Source organism: Heteronotia binoei, chromosome 12, assembly GCF_032191835.1.
Source record: "Heteronotia binoei isolate CCM8104 ecotype False Entrance Well chromosome 12, APGP_CSIRO_Hbin_v1, whole genome shotgun sequence".
Classification (NCBI taxonomy): domain Eukaryota; kingdom Metazoa; phylum Chordata; class Lepidosauria; order Squamata; family Gekkonidae; genus Heteronotia; species Heteronotia binoei.
In genome coordinates, this window is record NC_083234.1 from 73,852,223 (window position 1) to 73,873,263 (window position 21,041).

General features: G+C 47.6%; 1 protein-coding gene across 2 annotated transcripts in view; it reads right to left on the reverse strand.

Annotated features, from left to right (window-relative positions):
• Positions 1 to 8,210: 8,210 nt before the first annotated feature.
• Positions 8,211 to 21,041, reverse strand: part of COQ4 (coenzyme Q4) — a 32,840-nt gene continuing 20,009 nt past the window's right edge. For both annotated transcript variants that reach the window (XM_060250748.1, XM_060250749.1), the window contains exons 6-8: positions 19,033 to 19,162; positions 9,646 to 9,739; positions 8,211 to 8,748 (exon numbers count right to left, since the gene is read on the reverse strand). In XM_060250748.1, the coding sequence (XP_060106731.1) occupies positions 8,586 to 8,748; positions 9,646 to 9,739; positions 19,033 to 19,162 (387 nt within the window). In that variant the 3' untranslated portion in view covers positions 8,211 to 8,585. The remainder of the gene's footprint in view (positions 8,749 to 9,645; positions 9,740 to 19,032; positions 19,163 to 21,041) is intronic.

Sequence of the window (21,041 nt, forward strand, 5' to 3'; positions counted from 1 at the left end):
TTTCATGGGTAATGAGCCTGGGAAGCTGGCAGCTAGGTGGCTGTGGCATAACTCTGCTGAATTTATGGTCCTAGTTGTGGTACAACATTTGACCGTTGCTCCTTTCTTATGTGCCCCAGCAAAGAGGCAACCTACAGGCCCAGTTCTGACACAAACGTGCACTGAAACCCGTAACAGTTGCCCATGTTCCGTAATGCGCAGTAGCCAGTAGCATGGTGATGAGGGGAAAAGAGGCTACTTCTGAAGAGACCAGGGCCCAGTTGCTTCTTTAAAAAAAATTGTTTTAATTTTAATTTTCCAACATTCGGAACCTTTTAAAGAAGTACATCACATATATCGAACAGCAGTTAATCACCCATTTAAAACTAGGGTTGCTGTGTCCAATTCAAGAAATATCTGGGGAATTTGGGGGTGGAGCCAGGAGACATTGGCGGTGGAGCCATAAGCAAAGTTGTGACAAGCACAATTGAACACCAAAGGGAGTTCTGGCCATCACATTTAAAGGAACCGCACACCTTTTAAATCCCTTCCCGACATTAGAAATAATAAAGGATAGGGGCACCTTCTTTCGAGGCTCATAGAACTGGACCTCCTGGTCCAATCTTTTTGAAACTTTGGAGGGTGTTTTGAGGGCAGTCCTCAGATGATATGCTGAAAATTTGGTGCCTCTATCTCAAAAAACAGCCCCTCCAGAGCCCCAGATCAATTCTCCATTATACCCTATGACAGGGGTGGCTAACGGTAGCTCTCCAGATGTTTTTTTGCCTACAACTCCCATCAGCCCCAGCCAGCATGGCCAATGGCTGGGGCTGATGGGAGTTTTAGGCAAAAAACATCTGGAGAGCTACCGTTGATCACCCCTGCCCTATGAGAATCGATCTCCATAGGGAATAATGAAGTGCCCAGCAGACATTTCCCTCCCCTCCCCCTACCCCCCGTTTCTGATTACTCTGAAGAAGTGGGGGATTGGCATCTCTACTCATGACCTGCTGAACTTCCAACTTCTTTAAAGTAACACAGAGCAACCAAAGGTTCAATTTTCCCCTCCTGTGCAACCAACAGAGGGTCTGGGAGCAGCCATGCTGTTCTTCTGCCTGCTCCCCCCGCCCCCATTCAACCTTAAAGACACAGACACACTATCCCAAGAGGAAGCCTCCGGAGGTGGAAAGACACATGGTGGCTGTGGGGGCAGGGATTCCCCCGCCGGCCAGCTGGCTGGGAGCGGGAAGGAGCCTGGGAAAGCGGGAGAACCCCCACTGGGACCTGGGGATTGGCAAGCCTGTTTAAAACCCATCTCCAAACTGAAAGTGAGTTACCTGGCCGATGATCTCAGGGCAATATTCTCCCTCCGCCCAACCTACCTGAGAAGGTTGTCGTGTGGGTAAAACGGAGGAAAGGAGAACCGTGTATGTGCCATTTACAGGAGTTACGCTTGTGATTTAACTTACAGCATTCATGCCCAAAAGATCTTAATGGCGGCTTTGGCAAGGAATTTGCTGTTGCCCCACTCCACACGTAGAGGGGGGGTTGAGTTGCCAGATCCAGCCTGGAGATTTGGGAGGGAGCCTGGGGAGGCCAGGGACTTCAATGCCGTACAGTCTATCCTCCAAAGCTTCTGTTTTCTCTAGGTGAATTGACCTCTGTAGTCTAGAGATGAGCTTTAATTCCAGGGGATCCCCAGGTCCCACCTGGAGGCTGGCATCCCTAAGCCCCTATCCAATTTATCCTCCTCACAACACCCCTGAGAGAAAGGTTAGGCCCAAGGCTATCCTGGCAAGCATTATGGCTGAGGAAGATGAAAGTTTAAACTCCCGAATTAAGATGGACTGGCCACGGAGGGTACCTGAAAAAAGAGCCAAGGCTATTTAGGACACCTCTGAATTCCAGAACGTAATGTGTGAAAGCCCTTTCCAACTGGGACCGCATTCCTTGAATCGATAATCCCCCACAGTGCGCACCCCATCTTGTGAGTGAAGCATCAAAAGTTAGGGTAACATCATACTGTGTTATGGGGATATTCTGAAGCAGTGTTCCCTCAAAGCTGAGTTAGTGTGAGCTAGCTCTGGTTCACACATTTTAGTCTTAGCTCAGGAAGGATAGCCCCAGAGCAAACTAATGTATGCAGTAGCCAAATCACTTGCTCACAACTTTTATGCTTCAAAGGTAAAGGTAGTCCCCTGTGTAAGCACCAGTCGTTTCTGACTCTGGGGTGACGTAACATCACATTTTCATGGCAAACTTTTTGTGGGGTGGTTTGCCATTGCCTTCCCCAGTCATCTACACTTTCCCCCCAGCAAGCTGGGTACTCATTTTACCAGCCTCGGAAGGATGAAAGGCTGAGTCAACCTTGAGCCAGCTATCTGAACCTAGCTTCTGCTGGGATCGAACTCAGGTCATGAGCAGAGAGCTTGGACTGCAGTACTGCAGCTTTACCACTCTGTGCCACGGGGCAGCTAACTTTTATGCTAGTAGCTCACACAGTAGAATTTTTGCTCACAAGATTCCACAGCTTAGAGGGAGCATTGCTCTGAAGTAAATTAGACCGTTGCGATTACTGAAAAGGTCTAGAGATAGAAAGGCTCCTCTATTGCAAACGTAGCTGTGGTCTAAACTTGTGCTAGGAACTATAATTGCAGTGGGAACATTAAAAAGCCTCATCAAGAGGCACTCCTGCTGTTGTAGAAGACCTCATCCCCAGAAGCCTCTCAATAGCCAAGGCTTTCTGAAAATGGGAACATGTAAATGTCTTGAGTATGGCCATGAAAGTGTTCAATCAAGGAAGCCTTTGGCAGAGACATAAGAACATAAGAGAAGCCATGTTGGATCAGGCCAATGGTCCATCCAGTCCAACACTCTGTCACACAGTGGCCAAAAAACAAAACAAAACCAGGTGCCATCAGGAGGTCCATCAGTGGGGCCAGGACACTAGAAGCCCTCCCACTGTGCTCCTCCCCCAAGCACCCAGAATACAGAGCATCACCGCCCCAGAGAGAGTTCCAACAATACGCTGTGGCCAATAGCCACTGATGGACCTCCGCTCCATGTTTATCTAATCCCCTCTTGAAGTTGTCTATGCTTACAGCTGCCACCACCTCCTGAGGCAGTGAATTCCATGTGTTAATCACCCTTTGGGTGAAGAAGTACTTCCTTTTATCCGTTCTAACCTGTCTGCTCAGCAATTTTCATGGAGTGCTCACAAGTTCTTGTATTGTGAGAAAGGGGGAAAAGTACTTCTTTCTCTGCCTTCTCTATCCCATACATAATCTTGTAAACCTCTATCATGTCACCCCTCAGTTGACATTTCTGTTGCCCCACTCCACACAGAGGAAGGGTTGCCAGATTTCCACTGCCGCTGGAATCTAACACCACCCCAACGGTATTGCCCCAGAGAGCATTCACCTGAAGTTTTCCCAATTAATTACTAAACCAAGGTTATTTCCCAATTAATTACTAAGCCTAGGTTATTAATTGTGGAGAGTAACAAATAGGTAAGACAAGAGCTCTTTCTGGGAGGGAAGGGAACTAGACATCAATCATTGAGATATGAGCAAATGGAAATCGTAAATATGAAACTGTTGCTAGGTATTTAGTAAAAACCCTCAGAACGGTTGCCAGGTCACAAGGCAAGACTATATTGGTAAACCTTCTTGTGGCGAAAACACAGGTACTTGCAATGGTGTTTGCGACTAGATATGTGAAAGGAGGTGTCTTTCAGATCAAAGACTACAAACCACAAATCCTTTTTTAATAACTGCTGAATGGAAACCAGAGAAACCATGCAAAACTTTGATATCAGTAAGTATCATTCAAGTTATATAAGTCCAAAATTGGCCCACTTGTCCACGTTCTTGCTAACTTGAAAGAAATGGGAGTAAAAACCACAGAGAGAATCAAGCCTCGTTCACCCACTTCTGCTCTCCAGGAGAGAAAGGAAAAGGAAAGGAAAGGTCTCCTGTGTAAGCACCAGTCGTTTCCGACTCTGGGGTGACATTGCTTTCACGTTTTCATGGCAGACTTTTTACGGAGTGGTTTGCCATTGCTTTCCCCAGTCATCTACACTTTCCCTCGGAAGGATGAGTCAACCTTAAGCCAGCTACCTGAAAACCCAGCTTCCGCCAGGGATCGAACTCAGGTCGTGAGCAGAGCTTAGGACTGCAGTACTGCAGCTTTAACACTCTGCGCCAAGGGGATCTTCTCTAAGAGAGAATGGAGCCTTAATTCAGGTAAAGATTGACTAACAGCCCTATTAACTAGCTGACTAGATGGGGAAGCTAGAACATTAAGATCAAGGCCCATTCTGCGAGGAAAAGCGACATAACCTTTGGTCAAAATGTCACTTTCTGCTGCAGCTTTCTTTGGCCAGCTGGGATTGATATCCTGTCCTGGGCCTCGAGGCTCCTTCTCTTTCGCCGTAAGGTTGTGGTGGCAGGAACGATCTAGAAACAGGATACTGTTTGTGCACTTACTGTTGAGGTCACCAAGAAACGTAGGACCTCTTAAAACATTGTGATTGTGAGGATTTATTAAGGAACTTAAAAGGCACGCTGCATTTAAGAACATCAGTAAGCAGGAAGGTGAGTTCTACCTAGGTCAAATCTTCTCCTACACTAGCCAGTCCACCAGTTAAGATCTTGACTCTCAAGTTTTTGCTCTCTGTGCCCCTGCCTTCAGAGATGAGGTAGACGGCGACAACAGACAGGGCACTTCTTGTGGTGGTATCTTGTCTCTGGAAGTGTGCACCTTCCAGGGCCGGCTCGCCCACTAGGCAAACTAGGCAGTTACCTAGGGTGCCAGGAGGGGGTGCGCCGAACTGGGTTCCCCCCCCTCCTGGTGCCCAAGACAACTGCCTAGTTTGCCTTGCCTCTCCCCCACCACCACCGCCAGTCCCCTCTCTTGTGCCATGTGCCCTAGACTTGCCTGGCACTTACTTTAAGTACCAGGCCAAAACACATCTTTTCACCCAGACGCTTAATGAAGGGTTTTATTATAGCAGCTCTTTAATGGTCTGTTTGGGTTTTGTAGGTAAGTTTTCCCACTGCTTATGTCTAGTGACTTGTTTTTATATTGTGATATTTTAATTGCAAAACTTCTCGAGCAGGAGGTAACATAGGGATATCCTAATCTAATTGTAAGAAACCAGTACGTTACATGGTGTTCTATACTCTGTAGAAACATGCAGCTCTCCATGATTTATTGGTACATGGAGGTATAACTACAACGCCATCATAATTTAACATCCTAATCCTGAGTGCATCTTTTAAAAGTTTGCTGTCAGGCACTTAGGGAATACAGGTATGCTAGCTCTTCAATTGCACTACAAGCTTTTCTTTTTTGGAAAAAAAAATTATAGACATGCTGTACGCAAGAGTACAGAAGAGCTAATCAGAGCTGCCAGAAATAACAGAAATCGGAGTGAATTTTGGAAGCTGGTTAGCTGTGTTTCACATCCTAGGAGCCTGTTTTCCTCTCCTATCTCCTTGCAATATCTTTGCTGCTTCTTGTCATAATTATGACTATCAGAGTAACTGGAATCTAGCTGCACTGCCGGTGTGGCCCCCTGTTCGACCAGCGGAAATTTGTTTTCTAATTTCTCAAATGAAGAGCGGGAAGGTCCCTGGTGCAGATTTAATTCCCCCAGAACTCTTCAAAGCCAGTATCTCAGGTGGAAGGATATATTGGCAACTTGATTCACTCAGATAAATGTGACAGGCGTTATGCCATTTGCTTGGAGACATGCTACCACAAGACCAGTTTATAAGAAAGGAGGTCCGTCTAACTACAGGCCAATCAACTTTTTATCAGCGGCCGGGAAGTTTTATGCTCTGTCCCTTTATTACTGACTCATGGACTGGTCGGAGGCTAATAAAACTCTGAGAAGGGAACAGGCCGGTTTTAGGCAAGGGGCTGGTACAGATGATCAGATTCTGACATTACAATTGTTAATCAACAAATATACAACCAATTAACCACCTTTTTTCCTGCTTCCTTGATTTGATACTGTTGTGGCTATGCCAATAAGGGTTCTGTGACTGTAAAACAACCAATTGTCAGGGGATCCTTTTTGCTGCCTTCAAGGATTTGAGGGCAGCTGGGGGTGGGGGCAGAAGTGTAGATGACTGGGGAAGGCAATGGCAAACCACCCCGTCATGATGTGACATCACCCCAGAGTCGGAAATGACTGGCACTTGCACAGGGGACTACCTTTTACCTTTTTTTAAAATATCATACCCTGTGGATGATTGTGGCACAAGCTAAAACTAATATCTATTGACAAGAAACTGTTGGCTTTGAGATTCTGTACCCTAATCCCACTGCACAAGTCCACTATGGGTTAGATGGATAACTTTCCAGTGCAATTTCCCTACAGCAGGAAGCACGTTGGGGTGTGTGCTGGCCCCTTTATTTAAATGTATCAAGTGGTATGATTTCTGCAGTCTCTGTCCAGGACTATTATTCTGCACCCACTGCTAACATTAAAACATCTACCCTACTTTTTGCTGATGATGCAGTCTCCTATCAAGAACAGCACCTGGACTGTTCTCTGATAGAGGCTTTTGTCTCTTTCTGGAAGAATGCCTGATAATTAGGCTGGCAAACCCCCAAGATCATTTTGGGGTTTTTTGGAAAATTCATGGTAATATTGAGAAAGTTCCCTGTTTTAAATACTTAAGGGCAAGGCTTTTTTCGTTGTTGTTGATAAAAAAAAGCCCAGCAGGAACTCATTTGTATATTAGGCCACTCCCTCTGACATCACCATTGTTTCAGACAGGGCTTTTTTGTTGAAAAAGCCCAGCAGGAACTCATTTGTATATTAGGCCACACTCCTTGACATCACCATTGTTTCACACAGGGCTTTTTTGGTTGAAAAAGCCCAGCAGAACCTCATTTGCATATTAGGCCATGCCCCCTGATGCCAAGCCAGCTGCAACTGCATCCCTGCTTAAGGGTTTGGTTTGACTAGAGATGAACTTGATCAGCGCAAGCTATTCATGTTAAAAGACTGGCTACAGTGGCATCAAATGTTATCTTTTGTTTCTTTCATTCATCTGGGGCTCAGCGCATCCCAGCCACCATTGAACTGCTTAATGCCAAGGTGGCCGGGCAAAGTTTATATGGGACTGATAACTAGATTGACAAAAGAGGGGAGTCCTTGGATTAGATTCTTCTTAAATTCCTCCTTTCCATCCGTGGCATTCTGATGTGTGTAGTGGGGGCAACCCTCCCAGCTGAACTGGGATACCATCTCTTGAAACTCGGGCTTGGCTGAAGGGTTTCCCCCCTTTACATTAAAATTACACACTCTGACACCCAAGAGGGTAGAGAGGACTCTTATGTTTGCCAAAGAGGCAAACTTGTTGAGCAACGACTACAGCTCCTCAGTCTTTCCTCAGACTCCCTTTATTCGGTTACCAGACAGGAAGCCATAAGAACAATTAAGAAACGTCAATTAAGTCTAATTATAATATTACAATCCATAGAGCATGACATATTTATTCTTTCACCTGGATAGCTTCCCAATTCCTGCTCATATTTGACAGTTCCTTGCTATAAGCATGCATTTATGTTGGCACACCTTAATGCCCAACCGTAGAGTTTTGCAAGGGAGGTATCTTAACATAGCACAATCTGATAGAGTATTGGCCAGGCCTCAGATTCAGCAGGAGCTGACAGGAGCGTAGCTTCTGAACTTTTCTGAGGGTTCCCCCTCCTCCCCACCTACCTTGTCCGTTGAATAGTAGGTGAAGCTGCATAACAATCCCTGGATTAGGAGAGCGGACGGACAGCCAGCCAGCCAGCGGCTTTGCCACACCCCCAGCAGCCCTCATTAACTCTTCATAAAGCCCAAACCACCCTTTCCCCCCTTCTTATATGATTTTGGACAGTGGGTAACTTGCTGGCCTTTTGACTGGGGGAGGGGCAGCATAGGAGAGCCCCAGGTGAGCAAGGCCTGCTTGGGCTGGCTGGATTTTTAGCCAGCCCCAGCAGGCCTCGCTCGCCCAGGGCTCTTCTTTCTTGCATCAGGTTGCTTCTGGCTGGTGGGGAAGGCGGCATATGCTAATGAGCTCCACCACCTATTTTTCTACAAAACGACCCCTGGTATTGGCCGTGGTACAGATAATGCAGACACCCTGTATCACGTGACCCTTTGAATGCAATTACTTTTCTGAGCCTAAAAATCTTCTTCCTTTGCTCCAAAATATAGATCATTATGGAGACATTGCATCTTTTATTAGGACAAACAGCAGACCCATCACTCCTTCAGCTGTGAAATTTTAGGCATCTGTGATAAGATTTTCGCAGTTGTTCAAATGGGGGACGGGGTCTAGCTTTTCCTATATTTTAATAATCTGCTTAAAACTAGTAAGTTAAGAAGCAGTATGAGGTAGATAGGTCTTAATTCAACATCCTCTTATGGGGGAAATCCAGTCATTTTTTTTCAGCAGATCAGGTCCGCTTAATTTGTCTCTCAAGCTGGATAGCCCGTCGATGCTCCAGCAGGGAGTATTTAACGTGCCAGGATTTAAATCACTGTCTTTTGGAGGGCCATCGTGTCCACATGCTTTCCCCTTTTTCCCAGCGTGAATTCACGCCATGATCACTGGAGGCGGCAGGATCCCGATCTCATTGCGGAGAGATTCCACTGTTTGCTCCCAGCGGTTCTCGTAATAGAAATTTAGAATGCAGCTGGCGTTGCTTCCACTCCGAACAGCCCATGGGATAAGATCAGTGGTCAGGACATAAAGTTTCCTATTAGGAGAGCAGGGGACGAAAAAAACACAAGAGGAACGATCAAGAAGAGATACAAGTAGTTAAGAATTCTCACTTGGTGGTTTGGTCCAATGATGCATAAAATTTGGGATCGTGAGAGCTGCCAGCTCCAGCTTGGGAAATTCCTGGAGATTTGAAGGCAGAGACCGGAAAGGGTGGAGTTTGGGGAAGGGGCGGGGCTTGGCAAAGATGTGGTACCCGCCCACTCTCAAAGAACCGCCGCTTTCTCCAGGCAAACTGATCTCTATAGTCTGGAGAACAGCTGTAGTTCTGTGGGAACTCCAGTTCCCACCTGGAGGTTGGCAACCTGATATACCGCTCAAAGAACTAAGTCTAAACACAAATGAGTACAAATCCAGGAAAAAAAATATATCTGTCCTGGTTTCCATCCTTCCAAGGTCGGTAAAATGAGTACCCAGCTTGATGGGGTAAAGCGTAGAAGGCTGGGGAAGGCAACGGCAAACCACCCCGTAAAAAGTCTGCCATGAAAACGTCATGATGTGACATCACCCCAGAGTCGGAAATGACTGGTGCTTGCACAGGGGACTACCTTGACCTTTATAAATCCAATATATCTTTCATCATCATCTTCTTTAGGAGATTGCCTGGAATTACAATTGATGTGCGGGCTACAGACATCAGTTCTCCTGGAGAAAACAGCTGCTTTGGAGGGTGGACTCTATGGCGTTATGCTCTACTGAGGTCCCTCCCCAGGCTCCACCCCTAAATATCCAGGAACTTCCCAACCCAAAGTTGGCAACCTTACAGTCTAGGTCTGTCATGTTTAAGAGCCACACTGTGTACTAGAACAATCTTAGTTCAGGTGGAACAATCTTAGTTCAGGTGTTAGTCACACTTACAGGCTCCTCAACCTACCGGGTGTTAAGACGAACAGGGCCAACAAGTGCTCCCAGAATGCACATGGGCAGGCCGGTCTGGACAGCCTCAAACCATTTGACGGCAACCTCCCCTGAGGAGAAGCAACAGAAGATACAAACGAGTCAGAGCTTTGTCAAAAAGAGAGGGAGATCCTCCTTCATCGCCTAGTGTTGAAAAGTTAGGGCAGTGGGACAGACAGAATGGAAGCGGAGCAGAGGTTAGCAAGACACCCCCTAGAACCATCATGTTTGGCCAGCCCAAGGGCCTGTCGGTGCGGGAGTTAGCAGAGTGAGCTTGGTGACCTGCCCAACACAGGGCTCCAAGAAAGAAATCAGCCAGACACCTGCAACTAGTGCCAAAATAGTGTATTTACAGATACATACAATAAGTGCTCACTAGTGCAGTCCAATATCTTACTTCAACAGACAAAATGCTCCGCCTACACACCAACTCTCAAAGAGAGACCTGTGTGGTCCACACACAGTCTTCTTATAGTTCTACTAGCCAATCCTGGCTGTGCACTGTCATGCTGACTCAGCAGGTTTCTTCTCTTGGCTTCTGCCGGCTCAAACCGGCCTGCTGATAAGGTCATTGTGACCTAGCATGCCTGCTAGATCACCAGCTGTCAAAACATAGCTGTCAGACTGGGTGCAGATAGATTCATTACACCAACAGGGCCAACTTCTAGACCAGGGGTGTCGAACTCATTTGTTATGAGGGCTGGATCTGACATAAATGAGACCTTGGGCCGGGCCATGTGTGTCATAAAATGTAATGCCAGGAAGCAGAGATACAAACTTTATAAAGGACACAGAGGTGCTTTGTTTTAAAGGTGCTTTCTTTGTATCTCTTTCATGGGATCAAGGGAATTGGGCAAAGGAATCTCTGGCTCTTTCCCTCCCTCCCCAAGAGATGAGGAGTGGGAGGAGCCTCAGCCAATATCTCAGCAGCTCTGCTGTGTGATTGAGAGCCTGGCAAAACTAGCTATCCCTCCCTCCCTTCCTCCCCAAGGGAGGAGCCTCAGCCAATGGAGAAAATAGAGGCTTTGCTCTGTAGCTCCTGTGCGATTGAGCAAGCCTGTCAAAGCAAGCTGTGACACAGAAGGAAGCAAGAGACAGGGAGAAGGTAGCAGACTTCCTTGAGGGCCTTATAGGGGCCTTTAGAATGACTGATTTGGACCCTGGGCCACATGTCTGACACCCCTGCTCTAGACAGCCTTTGGACTTCTGAGCCAGTAGCAGACAAGAACCCACAGTCATATTTTCAAACGATTCTCAAATATAAAAAAAGCCAAGGTGTAATGAATGGTTTCTTGTACAAACGTTTACATTGTTTTTATTCTAATTTGTAAGTTGTCTTGACAAGTAAAATTTGTATTTTGTACTTAAATCAGTTAGATCAATCAATTTAACAGGTGCATGTGAAGTAGCGGGAAGTAGATTTTTAAAAATAAATCTACATTTTGCTGTAGTTAACCAATCTTTGTAGTTGCAACCAACGTTCCCTCTAAGCTGCGGAGTCTTCTGAGCAAAAAGTCTACTTTGTGAGCTACTAGCATTAAAGTTGTGAGCTCCTGCATCAATTACTGTGCTCTGGGGTCATCTTTTCTGAGCTAGGACAAAAATGTGTGAGCTGGAGGCTAAAAGTCTGTGAGCTGGCTCACGCTAACTCAGCTTCGAGGGAACACTGGTTGCAATCTAGGCTTCCAAAGCCTAGCAAAAACTAACCTAGCAGCAGTCGATGGACACAGGGCAAAAACACTGGCATTGTTTTGTTACTGGAATTACCGTATTTGCTGGCGTATAAGACGACTTTTTTCCCCTGAAAAACATGCCTCCAAGTGGGAGGGTTGTCTTATACGCCGGGTGCACTTCAGTTGGGATAGACAGAGCTGCCCATAGTGGCCTCCCGATGCCCGCCCACCTCATTCTACATACCATCCAGTATCGAGTGGTATCCAGCGCGGCCACGGTGGGTCATCAAGCGTGACTGTGGGGAGCATCAGCAGCGAGACAGGGGTGCCAGCCTTTTCGGCGTGACCGGCCCGTTCTGCTTGGCGGGAAGCAGTGGCGCTCCGGCCCACCCCTTGTTTACGCAGAGCTCGCACATGCGCACTTGCGCACTAGTGCCGGTCACAGGGAGATGCAGGGGTGGGCCGGAGGCGCTGCGGTCGTACAATGGTGACAATGACAGGTACTGTAATGGCGCTAATACTAATGGCACTCATGTAATGTTCTTTTACGTTATATTTGGTGTGTGGAAGGTGTGCGGAAGAGGGGGTAGTCTTATACGGCGAGTATATAACAAACTCTATATTTTGAGTGGAAATGTTGGGGGGTCGTCTTATACGCCCAGTCGTCTTATACGCCCGCAAATACGGTATATAATTAAGAAGGACAAGCTTAACTGAACTTATATAGTAGCAAAAGCTACAGAAAGTGATTATCATAAGAAAAATGATTTAGGTCTTACATAAAACCACCACGTATATATTAAAAATCTGTATTGGTTGGTCACAAAACCGATAACAGCTGCTGCAATTTCTATAAATCCTAGAAGGTCTTAACAGCTGTTAAAAACCGTTGGTATAACATTTTACACACGTTTTCTCTTTTTCAAAAAGTACATATAAAAAAAGGAGAACCAACTGGAAAGAGATGGGCTCCTGGGTTTACACTATAACCCAATGATTTTCCCTGCCTCTTAATTAACATAACTTGGGGATCGCCAGGCTTTCTGTCCTCAACAACAACAAAAGCACTGAAAGGAACATGGCACCCAGATTCCCCTCTAAAAGGCAAGTTTGAAATCTGTTCTGCTCACTCCCCAACCTTCCCCTGCAAAATTACTGAATTGATAAAGGGTCCCTTTGCAAATCCTGAAATGGAGAGATACTGTTCTTACTACAGTGAACCTGATAAACCACTGACATTAACAGTCTCAGGATAGAGAAGAAATCAAAAGGAAGTGGAATTCAGCGGTCAGCAGACTTGACAATGCTTGGTAAGGTACAAGTCTTTTATGAAAAAGAAGAAGATATTGGATTTATATCCAGATATTGCCACTGATGGACCTCTGCTCCAGATGTTGATCCATTCCCCTCTTGAAGCTGTCTATGCTTTTAGCCGCTACCACCTCCAGTGGCAGTGAATTCCATGTGTTAATCACCCTTTGGGTGAAGAAGTACTTCCTTTTATCCGTTCTAACCTGATTGCTCAGCAATTTCACTGAGTGCCCACGAGTTCTTGTATTGTGAGAAAGGGAGAAAAGTACGGTACTTCTTTCTCTACCTTCTCTATCCCATGCATAATCTTGTAAACTTCTATCATGTCACCCCTCAGTCAATGTTTCTCCGAGCCATGTGTCAGGCCGGGCCATGGGCATCATAACATGTGATGTCAGGTACCAGAGATATAAACTTTATAAACAACATGGGCAAACCCAGTTAATGATATTATTTTTACCTCAAAATACAAGCCTGCTTAAAACATTAACACTCCCACAGTATTTTGTCAGAGAATCTTCGTGATGCCCACCTTCCCACTTACACCGCCTGTTATACATTAGCCCTGGGACAGTATAGAGCAAGGGCGTCAAACATGTGGCCCAGGGGATGAATCAGGCCCCCCGGATAGCTCCTATCAGGCCCACGAGCAACACACTTTCGTCTGCTTCCTTCTCCCTTTCTTGCTTCTTTCTGCATCACAGCTTGCTTTGCCAGGCTTGCTCAATCAAAGGAGCTACAGAGCAAGGCTTCTGCGGGGAAGGAGAGCTAGCTTTGCCAGGCTCTCTCAATTGTTCTTTATAAAGTTTATATCTCCCCTTCTTTATAAAGTTTATATCTCCCCTACCTGCCATTACATTTTATGACACACATGGCAAGGTGAATATTCGGCCCTCATAACAAATGAGTTCGACCCCCCCTGGTATAGATGGACATCATGCCCAGCCTCTGTCAGCAGGCAACAAAGGTAATGGGACTGTGTATTTATACAGGTGTTGAACTCATTTCTTACAAGGGCTTGATCCAGGTCTGGCCCTAGACTCTCTGGCATATTTTGTGGCTTGTGGGCTGGATAACAGCCCTAGAAGGCCACATCTCTCTCACAGGATGTATGTTTGACACCCCTGGACAGGGCTTTTTTTTTGTAAGAAAAGCCCAGCAGGAACTTATTTGCATATTAGGCCACACACCCCTGATGCCAGCATTGTATCACACAGAGCTTTTTTGTAGAAAAGGCCCAGCATTAACTCATTTGCATATTAGGCCACACCACCTGATGCCAGCGTTGTATCACACAGAGCTTTTTTGTAGAAAAGGCCCAGCATTAACGCATTTGCATATTAGGCCACACACCCCTGATGCCAGCGGTGTATCACACAGAGCTTTTTTGTAGAAAAGGCCCAGCATTAACGCATTTGCATATTAGGCCACACCACCTGATGCCAGCGTTGTATCACACAGAGCTTTTTTGTAGAAAAGGCCCAGCATTAACGCATTTGCATATTAGGCCACACACCCCTGATGCCAGCGGTGTATCACACAGAGCTTTTTTGTAGAAAAGGCCCAGCATTAACGCATTTGCATATTAGGCCACACCACCTGATGCCAGCATTGTATCACACAGAGCTTTTTTGTAGAAAAGGCCCAGCATGAGCTCATTTGCATATTAGGCCACACACCCCTGATGCCAGCATTGTATCACACAGAGCTTTTTTGTAGAAAAGGCCCAGCATTAACGCATTTGCATATTAGGCCACACACCCCTGATGCCAGCGGTGTATCACACAGAGCTTTTTTGTAGAAAAGGCCCAGCATTAACGCATTTGCATATTAGGCCACACCACCTGATGCCAGCATTGTATAACACAGAGCTTTTTTGTAGAAAAGGCCCAGCATGAGCTCATTTGCATATTAGGCCACACACCCCTGATGCCAGCATTGTATCACACAGAGCTTTTTTGTAGAAAAGGCCCAGCATTAACGCATTTGCATATTAGGCCACACCACCTGATGCCAAGCCAGCTGGAACTGCGTTCCTACTTTTAAAAAAAGCCCTGGAAAAAAGACGGAAATGCATGTATGCAGGGCTTTTTTGAGCAGGAACACAGTTCCGGCTGGCTTGGTGTCAGGGGGGTTGGCCTAATATTCAAATGAGCTGCCGGGCTTTTTCTACAAAAAGCCCTGCGCAAAACAATGGTGATATCAGGGGTGTGTGGCTTAATATGCAAATGACCTCCTGCTGGGCTTCTTCTACAAAAAAAGAGCCCTGCATATACGCAAAGGTCAGTTATCTTTTAGCCTGCGTAAGCGGAATGTTCAAAATAAGCGGTGTGCCTGGGCCCGGGAGGGGCGTGCAGGCTGCCGCAATTCCAGCCAGGATTTTAAACAATGCGGATGAAGAGATAAAGGGCAAAGACAGGAGGGGAGGTGCTCCTTTCTCTGCCTCCAACACAGATTGCTTCAAGCGGCTGATTGCCCAAGAGCGGCCCTGCCCTCTCTACCCCACATTTCCCGGGCCTGTTTCAAAGGAAACGCGGGCACCTCCTCCAGTCCTACCGCCTAGGGACTCAGGGCACGGCTTGGCTCCCTCGTGAAAATAGGTGAAAGGGAACTGCCAGCGAGACGGCCCTGCTCTTTGCACTGCGAATGCCAGATCTGTGCATATTAAAGGCAATTAAGGGCCTTGCTGACTGAGAGAGCTGCGTGTCACGCCTGTGGGGCATTTGCTACCAAGCACAAAGTTGCAGCCAATTCACAGTGACCTTGTCGCAGGCCCGTAGCTACAGTGGGGCCCAGGCCCATCCTTTTAACCTCCCATTCCAACTGTGTGGCCCCTCCATTGGAGGGCCCCCAATCTGTCTTCTTTGTTCACCGCTCATCTAAACAAGTAGCTCACACTAATTCAGCTTAAAGGGAACACTGGTCTTGACTGTCTATTCCTAAATAGATAAAAACGCTCTCTTTGTTTATAACAGCTGGCTTTTTATGTCTTCTAATACGAAGAATACTGAAATTGCTACTGGCTTGGATATTTTTGCATTATGCTTTCGCAGTCCAATAAATAAAGAGTTATTTCGGAAGAGTTCTCTCTCACTGAAACTATAGGGTCCCTGCCAGTTCCATCCCCTTCCAACTGCCCTGGCTACCAATTGAGTACCGGATCCATTTCAAGGTTTTAGTTCTGACTTTTAAAGCCTTACACGGTCTGGGACCAACAAATCTATGGAACGCCTCTCCCCCTATGCGCCCCGGAGATCACTACGATCCGGTACACAACATCTGCTGACCGTCCCTGGCCCAAAAGACGTCTGACTTACCTCAACCAGAGCCAGGGCCTTCTCAGCCTTGGCCCCGGCCTGGTGGAATCAGCTCCCTTTAGAGATCCGGGCCCTCACTGAATCGTTACCTTTCCGTAAGGGCTGCAAGATGGAGCTATTCCGCCAGGCCTTTGGTTGAGGCAGTGGGCGTCCTACTCCATTGGCTGGCCCTATGCGACGGCACCGTCTCTGCTGTAATATGAATTTTACTCTACCTGCTGTGTTTTAGACTCTCAGTTTATACAGCATGTGCCCAGCTTAGCTGCTATTTGTAACATATGTGATCTATCAGATTGTCTTGTTGCACTGATTAGATTCTAACTGTTGTTTTATATTGTTTTTAGAATGTTGTGATCTGCCCTGAGCCCATTTCGGGAAAGGGCGGAATAGAAATTGCCTAAATAAATAAATAAATAATAATAATAATAAGATGATGATGATGATATTGGATTTATATGCCGCCCTCCACTCCGAAGAGTCTTAGAGGGGCTCACGGTCTCCTTTACCTTCCTCCCCCACAACACCCTGTGAGGTAGATGAAGACATTGGATTTATATCCCGCCCTCCACTCCGAAGAGTCTCAGAGGGGCTCACAGTCTCCTTTACCTTCCTCCCCCACAACACCCTGTGAGGTAGATGAAGACATTGGATTTATATCCCGCCCTCCACTCCGAAGAGTCTCAGAGGGGCTCACAGTCTCCTTTACTTTCCTCCCCTACAACACCCTGTGAGGTAGATGAAGACATTGGATTTATATGCCGCCCTCCACTCCGAAGAGTCTCAGAGGGGCTCACAGTCTCCTTTACCTTCCTCCCCTACAACACCGTGAGGTAGATGAAGACATTGGATTTATATGCCGCCCTCCACTCCGAAGAGTCTCAGAGGGGCTCACAGTCTCCTTTACCTTCCTCCCCTACAACACCCTGTGAGGTAGATGAAGACATTGGATTTATATGCCGCCCTCCACTCCGAAGAGTCTCAGAGGGGCTCACAGTCTCCTTTACCTTCCTCCCCTACAACACCCTGTGAGGTAGATGAAGACATTGGATTTATATGCCGCCCTCCACTCCGAAGAGTCTCAGAGGGGCTCACAGTCTCCTTTACCTTCCTCCCCTACAACACCGTGAGGTAGATGAAGACATTGGATTTATATGCCGCCCTCCACTCCGAAGAGTCTCAGAGGGGCTCACAGTCTCCTTTACCTTCCTCCCCTACAACACCCTGTGAGGTAGATGAAGACATTGGATTTATATGCCGCCCTCCACTCCGAAGAGTCTCAGAGGGGCTCACAGTCTCCTTTACCTTCCTCCCCTACAACACCCTGTGAGGTAGATGAAGACATTGGATTTATATGCCGCCCTCCACTCCGAAGAGTCTCAGAGGGGCTCACAGTCTCCTTTACCTTCCTCCCCTACAACACCGTGAGGTAGATGAAGACATTGGATTTATATGCCGCCCTCCACTCCGAAGAGTCTCAGAGGGGCTCACAGTTTCCTTTACCTTCCTCCCCTACAACACCCTGTGAGGTAGATGAAGACATTGGATTTATATGCCGCCCTCCACTCCGAAGAGTCTCAGAGGGGCTCACAGTCTCCTTTACCTTCCTCCCCTACAACACCCTGTGAGGTAGATGAAGACATTGGATTTATATGCCGCCCTCCACTCCGAAGAGTCTCAGAGGGGCTCACAGTCTCCTTTACCTTCCTCCCCTACAACACCCTGTGAGGTAGATGAAGACATTGGATTTATATGCCGCCCTCCACTCCGAAGAGTCTCAGAGGGGCTCACAGTCTCCTTTACCTTCCTCCCCTACAACACCCTGTGAGGTAGATGAAGACATTGGATTTATATGCCGCCCTCCACTCCGAAGAGTCTCAAGAGGGGCTCACAGTCTCCTTTACCTTCCTCCCCCACAACAGACACTCTGTGAGGTAGATGAAGACATTGGATTTATATCCCGCCCTCTACTCCGAAGAGTCTCAGAGGAGCTCACAGTCTCCTTTACCTTCCTCCCCCACAACAGACACCCTGTGAGGTAGATGAAGACATTGGATTTATATCCCACCCTCCACTCCGAAGAGTCTCAGAGCGGCTCACAATCTCCTTTATCTTCCTCCCCCACAACAGACACCCTGTGAGGTGGGTGGGGCTGAGAGGGCTATCACAGCAGCTGCCCTTTCAAGGACAACCTCTGCCAGAGCTGTGGCTGACCCAAGGCCATTCCAGCAGGTGTGAGCGGAGGAGTGGGGAATCAAACCTGGTTCTCCCGGATAAGAGTCCACACACTTAACCACTACACCAAACTGACTTTAAATAAATAAAATAAATAGAGTCAGATGGGTTTGGGAGTCCTGTGCTCTGCTCAAAGCCAATGCGGGAGGGGATGGCTAAACTCTGCCTTAATAACTGGTTTTGCTAAGCAGAGCACATTCCCCGCTTTGGCTTTTTAAAGGCTGTCTGTCTTTTCCCAGCCGAAGTTGCTCTGTGGTGAAGTGGAGCAGCCAGACCACAAGGGGGCCCCCCAACGTGACTGTCAATGTATCAGCGATTCAAGGACAGGCAAGTGGATGTGAATTTAGGGGGAGGTATATGTGGGTTTCCTGCATTGTGCAGGGGGTTGGACTTGATGACCCTGGAGGTCCCTTCCAACTCTTTGATTCTATGATTCTACTACTCTGGCAGCGGCTCCAGTTCAAGGTTTGTCCCCTTCTGCCTACAGAAAATAAGAGCCCCGTGGTAAGCTGCAATACTGCAGTCTGAGCTCTCTGCTCACGAACTGAGTTCAATCCCGATGGAAGCTGGGTTCAGGTAGCCAGCTCCAGGTTGACTCAGCCTTCCATCCTTCCGAGGTCGGTAAAATGAGCACCAGCTGGCTGGGGGGGAAGCGCAGACGACTGGGGGAGGCGATGGCAAACCGCCCCGTAAAAAGTCTGCCGTGAAAACGTCGCGATGCGACATCACCCCAGAGTCGGAAACGACTGGTGCTTGCACAGGGGACTACGTTTACCTTGCTTACAGAAAATCTTTCCCCTTTCTAGTTAAGCGCTAACCCTCCAGACTCACCTAACATGTTGGTAGGCATGCCAAGGAGCGTGTGCATCAGGTCGTGGACTTCCCGGTACCGCTGGACCACGTAGGCCAGCTCCTCATCATCTACAAACTTGGTCGGCATCCTCGTGTCTGGAGAAACCCTCTGCCAATCAGAACAAAGGCGGGTTCTAACATGTGTATTCATTTCCTTTCTCCCCAACCTGTCTCCCTAACAGGGGCCCAAAGCAGCTGACGTTGTTCTCCTGCCCTCCATTTTAGCCTCACAACAACCCTGTGAGGTGGGTTAGACTGAGTGAACAACACTGGCCCAGGGTCAGTAAGCAAGCTTCCATGGCAGAACAGGAACTCGAACCTGGGTCTACCAGATCTTAGTTGGACACACTAACCACTACCCCAGTGGTCCCTAAACTTTTTGGCACCAGGGACCAGTTTTGTGGAAGGCAATTTTTCCATGTATCGGGGCGGTGGGGGGGATGGTTTCGGGATGATACAGTCGTGCACTTTATTTCTATTCGTTTGGTGTGGTGGTGAAGTGTGCGGACTCTTATCTGGGAGAACCGGGTTTGATGCCCCACTCCTCTGCTTGCACCTGCTGGAATGGTCTTGGGTCCGCCAAAGCTCTCACAGAGCTGTCCTTGAAGGGGCAGCTTCTAGGAGAGCTCTCCCAGCCCCACCCACCTCACAGGGTGTCTGTTGTGGGGAGGAAGGTAAAGGAGATGGTGAGCCGCTCTGAGATTCTGAAATTCGGAGTGGAGGGCAGGATATAGATCCAATGCTGTTGTTGTCTTCTTATCACTACGTTGTAATATATAATGAAATAATTATACAACCCATGGCCCCGTTGCTAACAGGCCACGGACTGGGACCGGTCCACGGACTGGGGGGTGGGGTCCTCTGCACTACACTATGCTGGCTCATACTCATTCACACACACTCTCCCAAACACTCCCAGCTCCAGGCTGGAGAACTCATGGATCTGGGGAGGACAAGGACCTCAGTGGGGTGCAATGCCGTACAGAGAAAAAGAAGACTGCAGATTTATACCCCGCCCTTCTCTCTGAATCAGAGACTCAGAGCGGCTTACAATCTCCTATATCATCTCCTCCCACAACAGACACCCTGTGAGGTGGGTGGGGCTGAGAGAGCTCTGACAGAAACTGCCCTTTCAAGGACAACTCCTGCAAGAGCTATGGCTGACCCAAGGCCATTCCAGCAGGTGCAAGTGGAGGAGTGGGGAATCAAACCTGGTTCTCCCAGATAACAGTCCACACACTTAACCACTATGCCAAACTGGCTCCTCTTCCTTAGAGCATGTTCAAGGTATGTTCAGGGTATGTTCAAGGCTTTGGCTTCCAATGTCTCTTCCAGCCTCCAAAGCATCCCTTTTCTCCAAGGGAACTGCTCTCTGCAATCTGGAGCTGAGCTGCAAATCCAGGTGATCCCCAGGTCCCACCTGGAGGCGGGCATCCATAATTCAGGGAGACTTGGATACACCTGGAAACCTGGTGCCTATTTGCAGGGATGGAAGATGCGAAGGTGAGGGAGGGGGGAACAAGCATGACAGGGAAAACCCGTTAGTAACCAGTTACTAAACAGGGAATAGATAGGCTGTCTGAAAAGGACCACACACATTTTGGATATATTTTTTTGCAATGTGTTGCTGGAAGCTGCCCTGAAACAGAGGTTGCAAATATTTCAAAAGCCACCAAGACACTAGAAAAAACTTGTGCAAGAGAATACGACGACTGAAGATTTATACCCCGCCCTTCTCTATGAATCAGAGTCTCAGAACAGCTCACAATCTCCTTTATCTTCTTCCCTCACAACAGACACCCTGTGAGCTGGGTGGGACTGAGAGAGCTCTCCCAAAAGCTGCCCTTTCAAGGACAACTCCTACGATAGCTATTGCTGACCCAAGGCCATTCCAGCAGCTGCATGTGGAGGAGTGGGGAATCAAAGCCGGTTCTCCCAGATAACAGTCTGCACACTTGACCACTACTGGCAGTTTCAAAAAGTTCGAG